Source organism: Aquarana catesbeiana, linkage group LG01 (genome assembly GCF_042186555.1).
Source record: "Aquarana catesbeiana isolate 2022-GZ linkage group LG01, ASM4218655v1, whole genome shotgun sequence".
NCBI lineage: Eukaryota > Metazoa > Chordata > Amphibia > Anura > Ranidae > Aquarana > Aquarana catesbeiana.
Window position 1 is genome coordinate 217,063,745 of NC_133324.1, and position 22,762 is coordinate 217,086,506.

The 22,762-nt window shown below is 43.5% G+C and overlaps 1 protein-coding gene across 1 annotated transcript in view; it reads right to left on the reverse strand.

The window, feature by feature from the left end:
• FBN2 (fibrillin 2) overlaps positions 1–22,762 on the reverse strand; it is a 320,766-nt gene that overhangs the window by 177,340 nt on the left and 120,664 nt on the right. The window contains exon 7 of the mRNA XM_073625060.1: positions 15,292–15,417. Coding sequence (XP_073481161.1) covers positions 15,292–15,417 — 126 coding nt within the window. The remainder of the gene's footprint in view (positions 1–15,291; positions 15,418–22,762) is intronic.

Here is a 22,762-nt window from a genome sequence, read left to right on the forward strand (position 1 = left end):
GTAACAGGGTGTTTAAACATAATGAATCCTTCCAAAATTTTATGGGGGTTTGTCCAGGGCTTTACACAGCATTGAGGTGATACATATAAAGCTCCCAACTGAAAGAAGGAGGAAGATAGAAGGGACTCAATGGGGGGATGAGTCGTGACTTCCTGGGAGCACCACATCACCTATGGATTCAGGCTGGGGAGTTATGAAAGGTAGTTTTATGTATGCTGGCTAGTCACTATCCATGAAATGCTGGCATCAGTCAAAGCAATGATCACTCTTGGGGCTTGTCAAGCTCCTGCTATAGAGATTTTGTCTGCCAGTTTTATAAAGAAATTCAAAAGTGAGAGTATTTAGGGAGGCCAGGGGTAGGATTGTTTGAGAGTTTGATTTTTTTAAAATTTCCATTCCATAGATTTCTTTTTATTTTTGAATAATAAATCATTTTTACAACAACCAAAAGTGTCAGTCATCACATAATTTCATATTGTACAATGTGACTGAGCTGTAATACATATAATATCAGCAAGCAAGCAAAAGAAAGTAGTTCCATAACTCCCAAGAGGGAGTCTAAACATTCATCACTCTATCCCGGGGTTAGGCAACCCCCGGCACTGGTGCCGCAAGTGGCACTGGAAGCCTCTTTTGCCGGAATTCGACTCCCTCCCCATCAGCAGAGCAGCGCAGGGAAGTGTCATTGAGACACTAATGCATTCCAGTTTCAGCGTTCCCCACACCGCACCTGCACTGAGGGGGAGGCACTGTGCCCCCACACATTGTAAAAGATGGGAAACATTGTTTGGTTCTCTAACTTTGCTGTAGCTGCGATTGTCAGCTTTTGTGATGGGGAAGAGATTGGGTGCAGTTCTGCTAGGGTGGGGGGGCGGCACCTATTTTCAGGAGGAGAAGGACTGTCATTGGCCACTGCTAAACTCAATCACAGTCCTGCTAGCCCCGTCCACCATCTGGGAGGAAGATGATTTGCTTGGTTGCCACTACCAATCTCAGAAAGAAGGGATTTCACTGATTGAGAAAACCACAATCAGGTGACAGTTTGTAGAATTACTGTTGAGCTTTAGGGAACTTTGTTGAAATTATTCCTGAACCTTTGCGTCACTTACTACTGAACCCCTGCACTCTGTGTCCCTTTAAGCCACAGCCAGTATTCAGTGCAATGAAAGTCACACCAAACTTTTGCTGCAGCGCACTTTTTCTCAGCTGCGGAGGCCCAACTTATAATCCTGCACACAGGCCCACTGCTTTTAGAAAATGCCCCTGACCTGAGCTCATTATTGCGCATCCATTTCAGATGCTTGTATGTGACATCACATACATCACATACAAGCACGTGGGCTGGAGGTGAGAGGTGGATCAGCAGGATGAGTGTGCCAGGACAGGTAGATGTGTCTCATCTCTGCTTCCTTTCGCCACTCTGCATATCACGCATATCATAGATGAGAAGAGGGTACAGTGGTGGAGCAGATGAGTAGGAGGGGTTCAGAGGTGACACAGAGGAGCAGGAGGGTACAGCGGTGGAAGAGATGTGCAGGGAGGTACAGTGATGGAAGAGATGAGAAGAGGGTTCAGCAGTGGGTCAGAAGAGCAGGGTGGTTACAGTGGTGGGACAGATGAGCAGGGGGGTTCCGTGTTGGGGCAGATGAGAAGGGGGTTCAGTGGTGGTACAGAAAATCAGGGGGTAGAGCAGTGGGACAGATGTGAAATGAGTTGTATTGGTGGGACAGATGAGCAGGGGGTTACAGTGGTGGGGCAGGAGAGCAGGGGGAACAGAAGTGAGACAGATGTGCAGGAGGTAAATTGGTGGGGTAGATGAGAAAGCAGGTTACAGTGGTGGGGCAGATGAGCAGATGGGTTCAGTGTTAGGACAGATGAGAAGGTGATTCAGTAGTTAGACAGACAAGCATGGGGATATGGCAGTGGGGCAGATGTGCAGGGAGGTACAGTGGTGGAGCAGATGAGAAAAGAGTACATTGATTGGGCAAGGGGGTACAGTAGTGGTGGGGCATATGTGCAGGGGGTACAGTGATGGGGCAGATAAGAAGGGGGTTACAGTGGTGAGAAAGATGAGCAGGGGGGGTTCAGTGTTGGGGCAGATGTGAAAGGAGGTGCATTGGTGGGACAGATGAGCAGAGGGTTACAGTGGTAGGGCAGAGGAGCAGTGGGTACAGGGGGTACAGTGGCGGGGCAGAGAAGAAAGGAGGTACATTAGTGGAACACATGAGCAGGGGGTTACAGTGGTGAGGCAGAAGAGTATGGGGAACAGAGGTAGGACAGATGTGCAGGAGGTACAGTGGTGGGGCAGATGAACAGATAAGTTCAGTGTTAGGACAGATGAGAAGATGGTTCAGCGGTGAGACAGAAGAGCATGGGGGTACATAGGTGGAGTAGATGTGCAGGGTAGTACAGTGGTGGGGCAGAAGGGCAGGGGGTTACAGTGGTGGGACAGATGAACAGGGGGTACAGAGGTGGGGCAGATGTGCAGGGTAGTACAGTGGTGGGGCAGATGTGCAGGGTGTTACAGTGATGGGACAGATGAGCAGGGGGTACAGTGGTGGGGTAGATGTGCAGGGTAGTACAGTGGTGGGGCAGATGTGCAGGGGATTACAGTGGTGGGACAGATGAGCAGGGGGGTACAGTGGTGGGGCAGATGAACAGATAAGTTCAGTGTTAGGACAGATGAGAAGATGGTTCAGCAGTGAGACAGAAGAGCATGTTGGTACAGAGGTGGAGCAGATGTGCAGGGAGGTACAGTGGTGGGGCAGATGTACAGGGGGTTACAGTGGTGGGACAGATGAACAGGGGGTACAGAGGTGGGGCGGATGTGCAGGGTAGTACAGTGGTGGGGCAGATGTGCAGGGGGTTACAGTGGTGGGACAGATGAGCAGGGGGGTACAGTGGTGGGGCAGATGTGCAGGGGGTTACAGTGGTGGGGCAGATGTTCAGGGGGTTATAGTGGTGGGGCAGATGTGCAGGGGAGGACAGTGATCTGAGGTGTGGAGTTGCAGGAATTGGGGCTGATCTGAGGCGTGAGAGTGCAGGATGTTAATTTCTCACTACTACTAGTGGTTTACAGCATTTACTTTATAAAAAATCCTTTTTGTGATTCTGAGTGTGAAGTTGACATTTTTTTGTTATAAAATCAGCACGCTCAATTTCTTTGAAAACATTTTTTGGCGCAAAAGGTTGCCTACCCCTGCTCTATCCAAACATTAAAAAAAAAGTTTTGGCTTTGGATACATTTTAAGTAACGCAGAAGTTAGGAGTCCATTCTTTTGAACAAGTAGAATCACCACCCCCCTCCAAGGGAAGTGTTCCACTGGCATCCCGTGATCTGTAAGTGTGTATGACTGTACAACTGCCTTTCTTATAAAAACATTACTTTATTCCCCTGAAGAACTGTATGGTCTACCAAATAAATAGTACTGTTTACAATTGCCATGTTTGTGCCTATGCACACCTACAAGTATTTTATGTTTAACATCCTTAACAGACATTATATCGATCTTTGAACTCCATTTAATTCTTTTTTCTTTTAAGAAATGTTATACTTTTTCTCTTATGGGCAGGCTTAATCAAATCTTGTGGGTACAGTATCTGTCTACTGTGGAATATGCTTATTCTAGTGCCGCATGATTCCAATTTTCAAATAAAAATGTTCTTTGAAATTGAGCTGGTTTGTGGGATATAAAAGAAAACACTTTCAATAAAGCTAATAGTTGTAAATTCCAAAATGTTTCAATGTCCAGGAATTCCTAAACCATTGCATGAACTGACCACATTAAGTTCAGAAATATAATTTTGTTGAAGGAAATGCCTGTTCAGTTAATCCCAAGGAATGAAACTGCTCAGGAAATGTTACAAAATTCACATCCCAGCATTACTTACAACTAATCAAAGCCATTTACTATGACTGAAATATGACACTAGGGCGCCAGCTATTCCTCTAATTTAAAGGTTATATACACATTTAACTGGCAGCAAAGCACTTCAGTGCAAAATGATGGTGCAATGGTGGCCTTAACTATAGCCATATACCTTTCACATCAACCAACTCTTTTGTCAACATGTAAAGAAAATTTCCTGTTGATCCTGTCAGAAAACTAGTAATCTACTAACTCCCTGGGTGAACTGACAACTCTGCCTTTGCTCTAATCAAACCCCAAGCATAGCCCCCCTCCTCAATTATTATGGGGATATACTGTTTTTTTTTGTGCAGACACAAAAAAAAGTTGAACTGAATAAAAAAATGAAATTCGTTATGTTATAAGGAACATTTAAAATGTAAATTGTGAGTAAGCAATGCCCTAAAAAAAGTGCTGTACCTTTCGTCTGCAATTACTCCTTAAGAATAGGAATTTGGAGGATACCTTTCCAATGTGGTGGAAATCCCCTCTTAGAGCGTTGTTACAGACACAAGCATCCTCATTGGAAGGATTCCCCTCCATTCCTGTATTTGTAGTGCTAGGCGCATGTCACATGCTCCTGTGCCTGTCAAAGCTGCTCCTGGCACAACCCCTTGTCTCTGCCCTAGTAGGTCATTGTCTTTGCTGCACAGCTTCCTTTCTTGCTTACAGTTTTCTTACTTGCCACTGTTTTACCACTCTTTTGCCTGTCCTGGTCCATTGTGCCTAGATGCTACTTTTAGTGAAGTATGTCCAAGTAATGTTATAATCAGCCTTGCCCAGGTATTGTTTCTGTTCATGCAAGCCCTAAGATTACTCATGACAAGTTCTGATGTCGCCCATGTTCTAGTTTGTTCACTTGCTAATCCTAGTGAGTAATTCTATGAACCCCTTAAGTAATCAGCACTTGAGTTTCGTGGGAGATTTTTACACTCTTCTTGGAAGCATGAGGAAGCCTTGTTTTGGCCCTGCAGGCTAGGTCCTTCGTGGGCAATGCTTTGTTGTGGACGATGGACTTGGTTCATTCTGACCTTGTTGGACTTGTGATAATTAAATGCAGGTGATCAGGACTGAAAAAGGAGGTGGCCCTCCTTAATGGAGACGCAGACAGAAATGAAAGCTGGCCATACATGGGTCCATTTTTTTCAGTCAGCCAACAGATCAAATAAAAAAAAAAAAATGACCCAAATCCCCCATTCACATATTTGATGTGTATATGGGAATCCTCCCAGCTTTGTCATTGTATTCGGACAGCGGGACTCCCCTGCCATAGAATACATTTATCAGAGCTGCAGACAATTGACTGCAAGCGCTGATTGAATGTAAATTTTTCAGCAGGACTGTTCATAACTCCTCACTACTCTATTTTAATGTAAAATTGAAATAAAAATTTGGCTTTAGACTGACTTTAAGAGATAATTTTCCAATATAAAATGGCACATTTTTTATAGCTATTAAAAATAAACAAATAGACAAGCACAGTACACTTTTCCCCAACTCTCTTCCACCTTGGTTATTTAAGGGTTTGTTATAATTCCACATATACATTACAGTACATGAGTCTCTTTTGGGTGTCATGTATGAACCTAGACCAAGGTAGGATATATCCCTGCATTTAATGATGTATTAGCACCCATAGAAACATCGGTATTGGTATGATGTGACTGCTACCGTATCCTTGCTTCTCCAGAGGTGAGGGAGTTAGCATGCTTAGAAATCTCTCTTTTGCTCAGCAGTAGGGTCAAAACATTTAGGAAAATGTAAACAGCCAAATTAAAGGATAGGGTTAATATGATTAGATCATTGTGTATGGATGTTGCCATTGTTCTCTTCAAGTCAAATTAAAATCCAGAGCCTCACGGTTTAAATAGACTTTCTATTCTGATAATGCACATCATCATATCCATTAACATAAAGTACTGCGAACATGTAAAGTGTTCAATCACATTACTGCATATCTACTATATTATTCATATTGAATTTCTGTTCAATTTCTGTTTATGCGTACAACGCCAACAGTAATTGCGAACAGCTGAGTGATTTTAAAATGAACTGGACTAGACATTAGCACATAGAAATACTCCTTTTGGCATCAGCTGTCTCCTCATAAATTGTGTTTGGGAAATAGCATATCAAACAAGATACAACTGTCACTGATGCTTTGTCTAAAAGAGGGATTAGATTCAAGTAGAGCACAGGATCAGGGTGAACCCAATTTGTTTGCAGTTAAGGGAAATGGTGACTTAATTCAGCAGCTCACTGTCATTGCAAGAAACTACCAATAATGCACTCAGTGGCTTTGCACTTAGATCCTGTTTCTTAGAATGGCCAACAACAGGGGTGTTATATGCCAGTCCCCAAACTATGAAAAACGGAGTTTCCAGCAGTCAAATTGAAAATCTGCTTAGCTGTCATAGGGCTAGGGTGCTGCTGATAAAGTGCGTAGGTAAAGATTAGTGTAGAACTTGTAGGCACTGGTCTCTTAAAGTAGGTATAAACCCTTACCAAATGTCCTTTAGGTAGCAAAATGCTGTGTATCCTGGGGGATTCGGAGGTTAGGAGAAGCGATAGATTTTTACATCTATACACTGGTGTGTGCCCTGCAGTTTCTTTGCAGTCTCTTTACATGCACTGTTTACAGTCATAACAGGCTGCATGTGTTTTTGACAGGGCATATTGGAAAAGCGATAGATTTTTACATCTATATATTGATGATGTGTGTCCTCCAGTTTCTTTGCAGTCTGTTTACATGTACTGTCTACAGTCATAAGAGGTTGCATGTGTTTTTGACAGGGCATATTGCTTTGCCCCTCCAGTGCTGAGTGGAACGTTGAGCTGAGGAGGGGCGGGAATGGTTGACTCAGTCTTCCAGTGGCTCAGTAAGAGGCTGAGCCAGGTGCCGGTCCAGGCTTTAGCCCACTGTTGGCTGAAAACAGGTCATAGGAGTGCAAATCTAACTGCACTCCTGTGATCCCAAAAGGAGTATAGCCAAAAATAGCCTTGGCTATACTTCCCCTTTAAAAGACAGCATAATATACCTGATCAATGTACACAGCACAGAAGCTTTTTTTTTTTTTTTTATATATAATGTGTTTTTAGAGGCAGGAGATTGGGAAACAGGGGCAGAGATTTGTCACTCCATAACAAAATGTGCCCAGACAAGGACCTTTCTATCCGTATCACCGATTGTAAAAGCTTATGTGATTTTAGTGGTTGGGTTTACATCTATGGTTGCCTTTTTATCAAGCTAGTACCCAATTTGTATTGCTGTGTTTTCTTCACAAGGGCAGGGGTGGCCTTATGAGGATAAAAAAAAACTAAAAATGATAATGAAAAAGTAAACCTTAAGCCCGGTTTCACACATGTGCGGTGCGAATTGAAGCTCAGGTTTCACTGGGGAGATAAAAATCTCCTGTTCAAAGGCTCTTCTGTGTTTTAGCTCAGGATCAGTGAGCAGGGAGAGGGGGAGGGAGAGGGGGGGGAGAGGGGGAGGTGTAGTAAGGAGAAGGAGAAAATCCATGTTCAGAACGCAATGCATCTGCGAAGCAGATGCTTTGCCATAGAAGAAAAGGGGCTCGTAATTCGCACCACAATGCCCAGAAAACGCACACGTTTTTTGTGCAATGCGCAGTGCGAATGCAACGCACATATGTGAACCAGATGCATTCATATGAATGTATTTTAAAATGTCCTGCGAATTAGATGCAGTGTAAGCCGCATCTAATTTGCATAGGTGTGAACCCGGGCTTAAATTAAAAATACTTTTTAAATCTGCTACCTCTGCATGCAGAACCGCTGCCTGATCTTTTTTTTTCTATTGGGAAAGGGTGGGCAGCTCATGATTGTAGGGTTATGCACTAAATGTTTCTGCTGCCTGTCCTTCCCCCTGGCTGTAAGATTCCCCCCCTCCACTATTTACTGCTGCCTGCCCTTCCCCTTGTCCTTCCCCTTGTTTTATGGAAGTATGGGTGGCATATGGCCATAGGTTTACCCCCTGTAGATATTCCACTTGCTGGTGGAGGGCAGGGATAGCCTTCTGTGTGATTGAATAGTACCTGTCATATGGCCTTTTGGGGAAAATAATGGTGGCTGAGTACCTGACATTGTGGTTTAGCACAGACCACAAACCCACATTAACAGGGTGTTTTAGCAAAGCTGGCATTTTTTTATGCACTCTTGAGAAGATGGAAAAGGGCATATGAGTAGCAACTTAAATGTGGGCTGTTCTGCGCCCTTGAGAAGGAGGAAGGAGAGGAAAAGAGATGCATGAGCAGCACTAGAAAGGAAAGTGGCTGCTCTACATCCTTGAGGAGGATGAAAAAGAATCATTAGTGGCACCCTAACAGAAGGTTGAGGTGAAAAAGGGCACATAAGCAGCAATATTTAATTAAAGTGTCTGCAATGTACCCTTAAGGAGGAGGAGGAAGAGGAAAAAGGAGCATTGCAAGTGGCTGCTTTGGGCGTGGGAGGAGTAAGCCATGGGATGTGTGGTGCAACGCATTAGGGCGAGACTCTGAGTGATGTGAGTGAGCTGGGTGCCGGAAGCCAGATGCAATCCCGATCTGTCACTGTACAGTACATGCTTGGAAAGTGTTGTGTTAATGTGAGTGTATAGAAAAAAAGGGGGAGAAAATGGCGCAAAAACCAACCAAACATGGAGAGCAATAAAAATTATATATACAAAATAATGACTATGACTTTCAGTGGTGGAAAACTTGTGGTGTCAAAACATTATATATATATATATATATATATATATATATATATATATATATATATATATATATATATATATATACACATATATAGAGTTGGAAAGGATGATATGTATATAAAAAAGAGAGTCCCAAATAACAATTAAAAGTTCAATGCAGAGTTCAATAAAAATGATGATAATCACCAGAGGCAGCTCCCTTGAGAGTAGAAGCAATAACTCTGAAAGGCAATATGGAAAAGAAACAAGGTGCACCAATCTAAGTGCAGTATAAGATGCAACTTTAATGGATAAATAAAAAAAGGTGGCCAAAGGGCTACTCACAAATACTCAATAAGAGTTAGGCATGTATACATATGTAGATGGTCCGTAGGCAAAGACCGCAGCTGTTTACAGTAAGGGGGTCTCAGGGGTGAGAAGGACGCTGTCTAAAGGATGTTCAGAGGCAGTCCGTGGTCTCCAATCCTCGGCTGGTGGTTATGCTACCATGGAGGGAGCAGAGGAGGGTGTCAGCGAGGGCTGTACATAGTCCGTCTTTGACGCTGGAAGCCAGAACCAGAAAAGGACCAGTGTGGAGTGCACAGCTCACTGGAAGCTAGACAACGGAAATGGCATCTGGACGTTAGATAGATGACGCGTTTCAGTGCATCTGCATTTTCCTCAATGTGAGTGTATGTATGTTTTATTCTTTGAAATAAACCCAAATGGAAATTTCTACTCTATGGTGGGTGTTATGTTATCTTGAGCACCCACAGTTTCCATAATCAAAGCGAAGTGGCTTAAAGGGGCAGCACCTGACTGATGAAAATAGGAGGTGAAGCTGATCCTGGGAGACCAGTTTGTGACCCCAAGAATGGGGAAGTGTGGCTTTTTTGAAGATCAGAGTCCACCTGCAGCACAGGAGGTGTTGGGATTTTACTATTTGTTAAGATATTAACAGTATTACGAGTTGCAGCACTGGGATTCTGGTCACAGGGGAAGAAAATTTTGATTACTTCATTTACAAATTATGAACTGATCTGTGGTTTTTGTTGGACTTTATATCACTTTTAACTTTATGACAATACTTGGATTCCTGCAGCACTGGGATTGTGGTTACACTTTCTATACTTAAATTATATATAATTTTAATTATAGTTTTATATATATATATATATATATATATATATATATATATATATATATATATATATATATATATATACATATACATATATGTGTAATGTTTTACCATTGTTCTTGAATATTTACAGCACTGGGATTTTGGTTTTTGGTCCTAATTCAATTTCATGGTGATTACACCGATACACGAATTATATATCAAGAAAAGAAAACTTCATTACCTCCTGAACAATTTACTACTTGCGGGGAGAAAAAAAATCTTAGCTTCACAGAATATCTCCAAACAACCTTTCTGATATATGCAACAATAAATAAAGATTTGAGGAAGGGGGGGCACCTTATGCCCGCAGGATTGCATGGGGACAAAGTGGTGTATAAGCCTAGAACGACCTTTTTTAAAAAAGGTGGAACCCAGTTTGCATTGCTGTCCCTGCCTGTGTTTTCTTGACCAGGACAGGGGGAGCCTTACAAGGTAAAATGAAAAAAGATAATTATAAAATCTGTACATACAGTTTAAAAAAGAGATTGTGTTTTAAGTGTTTGCTGCCTTACACGGCATACAGGCTCCACCCCTTTTCCCATCTTTTTGTTACCAACTATATTATGGAATTATTATAAAAATGAAAACCCACAACAGTTTTAGTAGGCATCATGTTATTTAAAGATTTCTCCAGTCTTAGACCATACAAATCCTACAGAAGGGTCCATAAAGCAATGAACTTCTTTTACACCCATCCTCTTCTGTGAGGTCGTAAGTGACTTAGCATAACTAAACAGGAAGAAATATAAAAATCTCAAATTTGTAAATATTGCTCTTTGGCACTACATCCTTCTATTCCATGTATGCATATACTGTATATGTACAGGTAGATAGATAAATATATCTAAAGCTGAGGATAATTTAACTGCCATTTTTTTGCATGTGTTGTAGTTATTACTATTATCAAATAGCCCACTTAATAAAGGATTACCAAAAAAGGACAATAGAGGAATTATCTAAAAGAGAGGTTAAGGCCAGGCAAAGTTAACTGAGGCTAAGCTGACAAAAACTCAACGCAAAATGTAGATGACCTTTAAAATCCTAAAAATACAACAGACGTCTAAAAAATAGTTTCAATAGTGGGAGTGCAACTTAAAATTCTGGAAATACTTGGCTTTTCAAAGGGCTGCAGGTGTATTAAACTGTATCAAGTTCAATCCGCAGTGCACCATAAGCTTAAATGAAACAGACACCCTGGAACAAAGCTTTGGAAAGACATAATTTGACTTTCTGTACCCAGAAAAAAAGCATGCCTGTTATAAATGAACTTTGCTATAATCACCCTTGCCTGTATACTTAACAGATTTCAGCTGTATTCATGCAAAATTGTTGGCATTAGTGAAGTGAGATGTTTATACCGTGTACACCAGCTCTGTTTGCAGAGTGCTGGCTTGGACCACACTTGCTGAATGCGTACACGAGCCCAGATTGAGCAAGGGCCAGAGTTACGCTGCAGGTCATTTAAGGGGATGCAGCTATTAAATACTGTACACTTTGTTCCTTTATGAAGAAAAGTTTAGCAACATGTAGAGCAATGGAACAATGGGAAGGTGGAAGAAATTAATATTATTGTTCACTCTTGCCTTAAAGCAGACCAAGGGGCTGATATAAAAAGCAGTGGTATGGGCATACTGCGTTACAGTAATGTGCTTTATAGATGTGCTTAGCATTTAGGAGCCTGAAGCTTGCAGAGTACATTAAAGGCTCTTGGATGACAAGCTAAAAATAAGTACTAAATCTAATTACTATGTAAAAAACAAGCAAAAAAAGTCCTTTATCATCTCTGACTAAGCAAAATCCTCCTTATTTGTGTCTTACATGATCCCACTCCCAGACATTGCAGTCTGCAGTCAGAGGTTTTCAGTATCTGAGGCAGTGCTGTTAATTCAGAAAGCAGTGGGCAAAGTGTAGACATGTGCTGACTGACAACCTTCAAACTTGTAAATCAACAGTGACAATGTTAAAAGCTATGTCCCCAACAACATTTTTTTTATCCCCTGGTTGTGCAACCAAGCATACTGTAGCCTACATGAGAATGGCAAATCTTCTTATCTCTTACAGGAAGCTGCATTAGGTTGACTTCACTGGCAGGAACAACAGATATTTGTTGGACTTTGCCGGGGTAGTAAAAAAAAATGGAAGCGTAGGTGCACCTATAATTAAGTGCTGCAGCACAGGTTTTTAGTATAAAGCCATAGTGCTACTGTACGCATCTCATTGTTTGCAGATAGCTGCTTCTGCCTCCTTCATAGATGATGGATACTGCGATGGGCTACTGTCTTCTGACATTGTAAGAGTTAATAGCAGGCACTTTTACTGTGCAGTCGCTCACTTGCCACCTTCCCACCAAACACTTACTCGCCTTCTTCCTGAGTGGAGTCCTTATCTTTCTGGCTGTTGGTAACAGAAACTGCCAGTCCACTTGGAGTTTGTTTTTTTTTTTTGCTTGAGGAGTAAATTTCTATGTAGTATGGGGGCTTTTTTTGCACTGTCCTGCTGGTCTGGAAACTATCCCTGTTCTATTGGGTTGTACCTTTGTGTCCTTCCTCCCCTTTCTTTTCCATTATCGCCATTGGATATGAACCTTTTCACTCCCTGATTTGGTACCTCATATGGTCATTTGCCTTAGGTCCCTGGATTAGTACACTGTCATTCATGGAGATTTTGTGGCATGGATCTTGAAGAAGTGCACAGTTGCGAAACAAGCCAATCTTTAGTACTATATTTGAATTCATGTATTCTAGGAGATTGTGACCATCTCACATATGTAAAGTCATGGAACTATAGTATATTCAACAATGTTGTTGTATATTGATTGTGTAGTTTTAATTGCTTTTAAGGACTTATTTTATATGAGAGATATAATAAAGCTGTATGTTGAGCTGTTTTAAAATGGCAGTGTATTTGTTGTCTCCATGCGAAACAACAAAAGTCCCATTGTTACCCCTCTTCTCCTTTTTGATTTAGTTTAGGAGGTTTGGAGGTGGTTTTCCTTCTTTACTGTCTGTTTTTAAGGAATGGTACCCATGGAGATGAATGTGAATTAGACATGAATCCATCCTTTCACTTCTCACTCACCACATTCTGCCTTCACCATTTACTTTGATTTTATTACTACTCTTCTACAATTCATTGCATTCTGGGAACATGTTTACCTGTTTGGCTGACGGCTTTGTGTGAATCATTTGTTAAGGAAGCAGTAGGTGCCAGGACCTGCTGCATCCATAGCAACCAGTGATATCACCAGATGGGGAATCCCAAGCAATGTAAACAAAGGGGCAAGGATAGTGGCTGACATCACTGACAAAATATGGTCACATATTTGGACAATGACATTGACCAAATATGTTCATGGCCATATTTTGTCAATGAAATCAACTGGTAGTTCCTGCCCCTTACCAAGATAAATAATTCACAGCAAGTGTCGCAATGGATTTAGATGCATCCATTGGTCAGTTTGTTTTTTCTTTCAGTGGGCAGTGGGCATTGCTCATCATGATTGATGAGGATCTGAATCAACGGATGATGTGATTGACAATCAATTTACGTTGTTGGGCTTTTCTTGAGTTTTTTTTTTTCTTTTAGGGACTTGTCAAAATGTGTGCATCTTTATTTACACTTTTTGTGTGTGAAAGAGTAGGTGTACCTTGTACCCCTTAGTCATTTACCCAGGGATGAGACTGGTATCTGGGAGCCCCCTCAATTTTAAAGGGGGATTTCAGGTTCTGATAAGCACCCCACCTGCAGGACCCAACAACCCTGGCCTTTCTCCTCATCACCATGAGTCCCACTGTGTTTTGCAAGAGGTTCACCCTCTGGCAAGGCGCTCAGATAAGGGTCTGGTACTGATTTGGGGGAGGGGTGGTGTGCTTTTTTCTTGTTTTTGTGTAGATCTTTCGGTCTGGTATGGAATTTGAGGGGACCCCACGCCATTTTTTTTTAGTGGGGACCACCTTATCATCCATACCTGACCCTCATCATGAAGAGAGCCTGGTCAAATGACCTGATAAAGTCACGTAACATATTCTCCTCCAATCTCTGAGATCTTTCTGCTGCTGTAAGCAAAAGAACTCCATGCAGTGCCACAGGCTACACATCACGGCCCACATTTTAAGAATGGACTGCAGCATGCATAGGCAAGCAAAGCATAATGAAGAGCAGATGTCAAAATCCACGTTCTACGATCAATGAGCCCCAAAGACACAGGTAAGCTTATTCTTTAAACAGTCAGGTTTGGACAGGCAGGAAAACCCAATTATTTCCAGTGACTCAGAGGCAGCCATCACTGCATTTGCTTATAGATGTTTCTAAATTTTGATAAATAGGCTACTTGCATTCGGTCCAAAAACAAATGTGTACATTTGAAGTTTTCAAGATATTAGAAATTGCAGGAGTTTCCAGTACAGTGATAAAGTTATTTTTATGCAAATACTCTATATCAATGAAAATAGCACTCCAATATTTATAGAGCTGCGTCTTCTCATTATGGGAACATCTCACATCAAATTTTTTCTTTTACCTTTAGATAGAGTAGAGAATCTATTCACATGAATTCTGAATGAACAGACAAAAATGGCTGCTATTATTGCATGGATAATTGCACTATTAGTCAGAAAAAACTGAAAGATTATTTTAAAAGATGCCTTCTTAAGCCCTGTTACACACGGGCAAAATGTAGGGGGACATTTGAAGGTACAAAAAATACTGGCCCACATTCTGCCCATGTGTATGTCAGTCTGTCCGACAGAAGCCAGCTGTTCATCCAGCTTCTGTCGGACGTGCATGCTAGAAAACCAGCAGCTGACCGACTCCCATTTAGCGCTCTCAGTCAATGGCAGAGAACGCTAATTGGGGGTTCTGGCGGGGGGGGGGCATCCCCCTATCAGAACACAACAGCTTAGCGAGGGAGATCACTAGACTAACCTTGCATGGCTGGTACAGCGGCTCCCGACCAGAGCTGTCAGTTTTTTTCATGCAACCCCATGGTGTTGTAGTGTTGTAGTGCAACACTACACAAACTGTAGTGTGTACCAGGCTTTAATGTCATTGTGTTGTTAAATTAAAGTGGAAGTCCAGGATCACTCTAACTAAACTTAAACCTGTTCCCACCCACCTCCTAATTCCTACTCGAATTACCCTGTGAAAGGAAATTGCTTATACTAACCTAATCTGAGGGCTTTCTGGTCATATGATTGTCTTATAGAGGCTGGTTTGCAGGGAAGAGGAGGGACAGCCAACAAAGGATACCCCATAGTAAGCCTATGATTGACATCACCACATGGGCACTGAAGCTGTGTATGTCAATCTCTCCTCTCTGAAGTCTCTGAAGCCGGTTGCTGGGGAGTTTAAGTGGTCGGACTGGAGCACCCCAAGAACAGGTAAGTATAAGCATCTTTCCTTTATGAGGTAGTTAGAATAGGATTTAAAGGAGGAGTGGATACAGATTTAGGCGGCTTAGTTAGATCAATTCTGGACTGCCATTTTAAACTGTCACAAAGGTTTCTTACCTTCACATTTCTGAGATGTTTCACTCTGCTTATGACCAACAGGACATCTGCACTCATAAGATCCATCTGTGTTGATGCAGGTTCCTCCTTGACACAGTCCTGGAATTGCTTGGCATTCATCAACATCTAAAATGTAGGGTATACGTGTAAATAAAAACAACAAAACTTATGGTTGCACAGAAGAAAACTAGAATCATTTATATGCACAGAACTATTTTCATATTTCTGTAGTATGCTGGGTATTTGCCACTAAGTTGCTATTCCTTTAATGAAGAACTAGTTTAGGATCATTGTCTTTTCTCCTGACAGTGTAAGTAAAGTGTAGGAATGAGATTCGAATTCGAGTCAAACTCATGTTCGACTCGAACATTGGCTGTTCGCAAGTTCGCCGAACAGCGAACAATTTGGGGTGTTCGCGGCAAATTCGAATGCCGCGGAACACCCTTTAAAAATCTATGGGAGAAATCAAAAGTGCTAATTTTAAAGGCTTATATGCAAGTTATTGTCATAAAAAGTGTTTGGGGACCTGGGTCCTGCCCCAGGGGACATGGATCAATGCAAAAAAAGTTTTAAAAACGGCCGTTTTTTCAGGAGCAGTGATTTTAGTAATGCTTAAAGTCAAACAATAAAAGTGTAATATCCCTTTAAATTTTGTAGCTGGGGGGTGTCTATAGTATGCCTGTAAAGGGGCGCATGTTTCCCATGTTTAGAACAGTCTGACAGCAAAATTACATTTCAAAGGAAAAAAGCCATTTAAAACTACTCACGGCTATTGCATTGCCGGTTCGACAATACACATAGAAGTTCCTTGATAAAAACAGCATGGGAATTCCCCAGGGGAACCCCGAACCAAAATAAAAAAAAAAAAATGACGTGGGGGTCCCCCTAAAGTCCATAGCAGGCCCTTCAGGTCTGGAATGGATATTAAGGGGAACCCCGGCCAAAATAAAAAAAAAATGACGTGGGGGTCCCCCTAAATTCCATACCAGACCCTTCAGGTCTGGTATGGATTTTAAGGGGAACCCCGCGCCAAAAAAAAAAAAAACGGCGTGGGGTCCCCCCAAAGATCCATACCAGACCCTTATCCGAGCACGCAACCTGACAGGCCGCAGGAAAAGAGGGGGGGACAAGAGAGCGCCCCCCCTCCTAAACTGTACCAGGCCACATGCCCTCAACATTGGGAGGGTGCTTTGGGGTAGCCCCAAAACACCTTGTCCCCATGTTGATGAGGACAAGGGCCTCATCCCCACAACCCTGTCCGGTGGTTGTGGGGGTCTGCGGGCGGGGGGCTTATCGGAATCTGGAAGCCCTCTTTAACAAGGGGACCCCCAGATCCCAGCCCCCCCGTGTGAAATGGTAGGGGGGTACAAAAGTACCCCTACGATTTCACTAAAAAACTATCAAAAATGTTAAAAATGACAAGAGACAGTTTTTGACAAATCCTTTATTTAAATGCTTCTTCTTTCTTCTTTCTTCTATCTTCCTTCATCTTCTTCTTCTTCTTCTGGTTCTTCTGGCTCTTCTGGTTCTTCCTCCGGCGTTCTCGTCCAGCATCTCCTCTGTGGCATCTTCTATCTTCTTCTCCTCGGGCCGCTCCGCACCCATGGCATGGGGGGAGGCTCCCGCTCTTCTCTTCATCTTCTTCTCTTCTTCATCTTCTTCTTCATCTTCTTCTTCATCTTCTTCTTTTCTTCTCTTCTTCTCTTCTTCATCTTCTTCTTCGGACCACTCCGCATCCATGCTGGCATGGAGGGAGGCTCCCGCTGTGTGACAGCGTCTCCTCTTCTGACGGTTCTTAAATAATGGGGGGTGGGGCCACCCGGTGACCCCGCCCCCCTCTGACGCACGGGACATGACGGGACTTCCCTGTGGCATTCCCCGTGACATCACAGGGAAGTCCCGTCAAGTCACCGTGCGTCAGAGGGGGGCGGGGTCACCGGGTGGCCCCCCCCCGTTATCTAAGAACCGTCAGACGAGGAGACGCCGTCACATAGCGGGAGCCTCCCTCCATGCCAGCATGGATGCGAAGCTGCCCGGAGAAGAAAATGAAGAAGAGAAGAAGAGAAGAAGATGAAGCAGAGAAGAAGATGAAGAAGATGATGAAGAAGAGAAAAAGATGAAGAGAAGAGCGGGAGCCTCCCCCCATGCCATGGGTGTGGAGTGGCCCGAGGAGAAGAAGATAAAAGACGCCGCAGAGGAGATGCTGGATGAGAATGCCAGAGGAAGAACCAGAAGAGCCAGAAGAACCAGAAGAAGAAGATGAAGGAAGATAGAAGAAAGAAGAAAGAAGAAGCATTTAAATAAAGGAATTGTCAAAAACTGTCTCTTGTCATTTTTAACATTTTTGACAGTTTTTTAGTGAAATGGTAGGGGTACTTCTGTACCCCCTTACCATTTCACACAGGGGGGGTGGGATCTGGGGGTCCCCTTGTTAAAGGGGGCTTCCAGATTCCGATAAGCCCCCCGCCCGCAGACCCCCACAACCACCGGCCAGGGTTGTGGGGATGAGGCCCTTGTTGGCTACCCCAAAGCACCCTCCCAATGTTGAGGGCATGTGGCCTGGTACGGTTCAGGAGGGGGGGCTGCTCTCTCATCCCCCCCTCTTTTCCTGCGGCCTGCCAGGTTGCGTGCTTGGATAAGGGTCTGATATGGATCTTTGGGGGTACCCCACGCCGTTTTTTTTTTGGCGTGGGGTTCCCCTTAAAATCCATACCAGACCTGAAGGGTTTGGTATGGAATTTAGGGGGACCCCCACGTCATTTTTTTTTTTTAATTTTGGTTTGGGGTTCCCCTGTGGGGAATTCCCATGCCGTTTTTATCAATGAACTTCTATGTGTATTGTCGGACCGGCAATGCAATAGCCGCAAGTAGTTTTAAATGGCTTTTTTCCTTTGAAATGTCATTTTCCTGTCAGACTGTTCTAAACACGGGAAACATGCGCCCCTTTACAGGCATACTATAGACACCCCCCAGCTACGAAATTTAAGGGGATATTACACTTTTATTGTTTGACTTTAAGCATTATTAAAATCACTGCTCCTGAAAAAACGGCCGTTTTTAAAAGTTTTTTTTGCATTGATCCATATCCCCTGGGGCAGGACCCAGGTCCCCAAACACTTTTTATGACAATAACTTGCATATAAGCCTTTAAAATTAGCACTTTTGATTATTCATGTTCGTGTCCCATAGACTTTAACGGTGTTCGCGTGTTCGAACAAACTTTTTTCCTGTTCGCATGTTCTAGTGCGAACCGAACTGGGGGGTGTTCGGCTCATCCCTAGTAAAGTGTATAAAACACATAAAAAATACAAAGACAACTATTATGCCTCTTATGTTTTCACTGCCCCTCTCTGTCTCTCCTAGGACAGGATAAGCCTAACTGAATCACATAGGGATTAATTAAAGTAGCTGAAGTGTAGTATTCTGGAGATCCTTATGATCCTATTGTTATATTGTAATTTTTAATGATGACATTCATTAATTCAATACAAAATCTCTCAAGTGATCAAGTGATCAGTGGCCTTCAATTTACTTGTTCTGCTGCATATTGGTTCCTGTATTCCCACAAAACAATATTGGTCAAGCAGTGGTGTGGAAAAGCCTAAAGCTTGCCAACACTAGACTGGTATTTTGAGGGGGGGATCACATGGCATACAGACTCTTTTATGACCATAGCATGAGTCATGTACAATACTGAAGAGGACCATGGTTTTATAGCTCAAAAATCTATGTAAAATGTTTATTAATAGATAGAAAAGTGGGCTACTTGAGCAAATAAGATGAATAACCAGCTGAAAAGATTACAAGCTGTTAACTTATGGCACTAATATTCCAATATTTCTGTATAATAATGCATCTATGCAGTTAGATTAATCAGCTAAAAATGCAAGCTAAACATGCATTTTAGTAATTAGTCACTAAAAGGGACTTTTTTGTTTTGTAAGGGACAGCACTGGAGTGTGGAGAGGGTAAGTGGAAATTTTCCCTATTAGGAGGACCATTGGCACCTTTAAAGGACAAAAATAATAACAAAAAATACCTTTAATACTTTAAAACATAATTAGCAGGATTAACAATCACAATCAATGGGGTGCAGGAAATTTTAGAATACAGTGGAGAATCATTATTTATGTCTGTTATAGCCTTTGACCAATCCACCTCCTGCCTATTACTCTATCGCTTAGTTATTTCTTTGTTCTTTGTTGAAGTATTCAGGCCATGTACAAAGTAAACAAGTAGAAAGAAGACATCTCAGCAGATGACAATTCAGTCCAGTATTAAAATATTTGTAATGATTGCTTCATCTGGTTCCATGTTTATTTCAAATTGTGTGAATACACACTGTCAAAACCCCCCCCCCAAAAATCCAAAAGGAAAATAATAATAATAAAAAAAACTCAAGAAAACACCACACTGTTAAAATTGTATACATATAGGAGTAGCACTAATATAGCAAGACTTGCAAAAGGCAATACATATAAAGAGCTAATTCTAGGTATTCAACTAAACTGCAACTCTTTGTGGCAACCCATATCAGCACATTATACTGTTCACCTAACTACACCAAAGTACAGTTTGTGTGGTGCTCAAGATGGACACCACCTCTAGATTTTGTTATAGTATACAATTTTGATTGGGTTTTATGGGTTTAGGTGTCATAAAAATCAATACAAGTGCATACGGTTATTCGAAGATAGAAAGGTGATAAGTATGGGGCTTGTGTGTAGGGAGGGTACGCATTGACGTCACCACGCTTTCGGAGTCAGAGAACGGGCTCCGTTTTGTTTGTATGCCGGCAGGCTTTTCGTACACGCAACTCTGCAAATTTTAATGTAAGTGACTACTTGTTTTTTAAATAAAATATCTGGAGGATTTTACACTATGGCAAGTCTTTCTTTCCTCTGAGTTATCCGGGTTTTCCTTTGCAAAATGGTGATACGTGGACATCTTATGTGAGCCTGGAGTTTTACCCCCCCACCGGAACACCGGGAGTGCCAGCAAGCTAAAAGGCTTTGGCTGGGCTAAAGCCTCTCGCCCTTTTATGCTTGCCATCTGGTAAGCAGGATCAACTACTACGGTGGATTGACACTATTGCTTTTAAGTGCACGGTGGTGGTGTTTTTACTCTGGAAGGATTCTTAAAGATTTCTTTTTTGATGTTATCTATATGGACTATTATTTAACTCTTAGCGCAGCTTATTTACAGGTCTTTAGAATTTTGTGTGTAGGGACCAGCATGAAAGTTACTTAAAGTTCAACTCCAGTAAGTTGGAATTAATAACTATAGGCTTCTGTCTGCCCACTAAGCAGCTTTCTTACATTATTTCAATATACAGTGGCATTACAGTACTCTAAAACAGGAGAAAAAAATATGGTCAAATGACAATCCAAGCCTCTTTTTTTTCCTGCTCAGCGTCAACCAGTGAAAGGGAGCCAACATGTCACACTGCTATGCCACTCTGGGACTACATATCCCAGAAGTCTGTAAATGGTGAATGGCTGTGAATGGTGGTGAGTGATTTCAAACCTTACCTCTCTTATCAGCAAACAGATGTTGCTTGCATAGCAATGTGCATGCTGGTAGGCAATGAATGATTTACTCAGACATTGTTACGACACCTCCTGTAGTCAAAGGGGTGTGTCTATGAAAGTGAACTGCTCACAGCTGTTTTTTTGTGCTACCGAGCTGAAAACAGACCTGAAATGCTCTGACTGCCATGCGTTTGACTAAAATTCCCTTGCTAGCAGCTGCAGAGTGGGACCCTTGCTCTCTGTGAGGAAGCAGTGCAGAGGTCAGAAAAGCCCGGAGCAAAAGTAAGAAATACATAGGCGTAGGGCTGACATGACAGGGTTAACAGGGGATGGTAATAGGAGAAGGGTGGTATGTTGGTGCCGAGGGGGAGGGGGCATAGAGGTGTTAAATAATGTCCCCGCCCAGATGAGTCATCACAGCGTGGGGGAAAGTTCAGAGAGGTACAGCATGGCTGATGTGGAGAGGATTTTGGCCCAGCTGCGGGAAGAGGTGGTGGTGCGGGGGGCGTCATGGCTGCAGGACACATTGGGGACTGTTCTACAATGCCCGGAGTCGTTGTCAGGTACGCTGGGACGGAGGTCCAGACCACCGTAGCGGTTCTCCCCGGACCATCATGCGGGACCGCAGTGGAGGGCGGGTGGCAGTGATGCTGGGACCCTGTCGGGTCCGGCAGCGAAACGGGCGGCGGTATTGGCCAGGGGGAGCACGGTTATATATCCAGGACAGCAGGGGGGATCTTTGAGGGCACAACACCAGGGCCCAATGGCAACAGCGCGGCCTACGAGGTTAAGGGAAAGTGTGAGTGCGGGCCCCGCCCCCACCCCTAGGAGGAGCCAGGACATCCAGCACAGAGGGCAATGGCGGCGGTTCCTGGGCCTTCCAATACAGCGGCAGGGGACCGGAGGAGGATCGATCATGGGCAGCAGTCAGGATTGGCGCCCAGGACAGCGGAGGCTGGCGGGACTGAGGAATTATGTAATGGTCCTGGCAAGGCTGTCCAGAAATCTTCAAAAGGCTATGCTGCACGGAGGCAAGGTTGGATGTCGGCAACTCCAGCGGCAACCAGGGCTGTCTTGCCTGGTGGGCTGTCATCTGAGGAGGAGATGGAATTGGAGCTGCGGTCCCCAGGAGAACAGTCCGGGTCAGAAGAGGAGGCGGGTCCACTTACTGGGAGTGTGCGGTCGGAGGAGAACGGACGGTCGGCTGATGGGTCTATACCTGTGCAGCCAGGTAAGTTACCTTTATCCATACCTATTGTGGGAGTGTCTGGTTCTGTAGGGGTTGGTGGTAGCTTAGGTGGGACCGACATAAGTGCAAGGGTTGTGGCAACACCCGGGGGGCTGCTGGGTTATTGGGTTTTTTGGCGGGTATAAAGGAATTGGTACAGAAATTTGAAAATGCGGAAAGAGTTGCCGCTGGGCCAGCGTCGGCTTGGGTCTCGCCAGTTGGGGGTGCCGGGGAAGCCAATGCAACTGGAGGGAGCTCAGTGGTGCCGGCGGCTGCGACTGACATTCCTTTGCCCGCTGAGGTGTCAACAGTGAGTAGTTCCCCGCAGGGGACGTCCAAAGGTGCCGAGGGGAGGCAGGACATTATCAGGTTGGGCGATGCAATACAGGGACCTGTAAGTTTGGAGTTGCGTGCTGGTACAAGCACGAGTTTTCTGGGTGTGGAGGGTCTCATCTGACGTCCAGATGTTTTAAACAAGGAAAAGGCTGCGCTGGGGAGGCTGGAAACAAGAGGGAGGACTCCAGTGATGGTGGACAGAATGCGACCGTTTCTCGGTAGGTATCCAGATAGGGAGGCGGTGCAGTTGTTAGATTCGGGTTTTATGGTGGGTTTTAGGATTCCGTGTACTTTGGAGGTCATTCCCCTGTTCCGCCCAATTTGAGGTCAGCCATGCAACATCCGGAGGTGGTTTCTGAGAAACTAAATAAGAAGG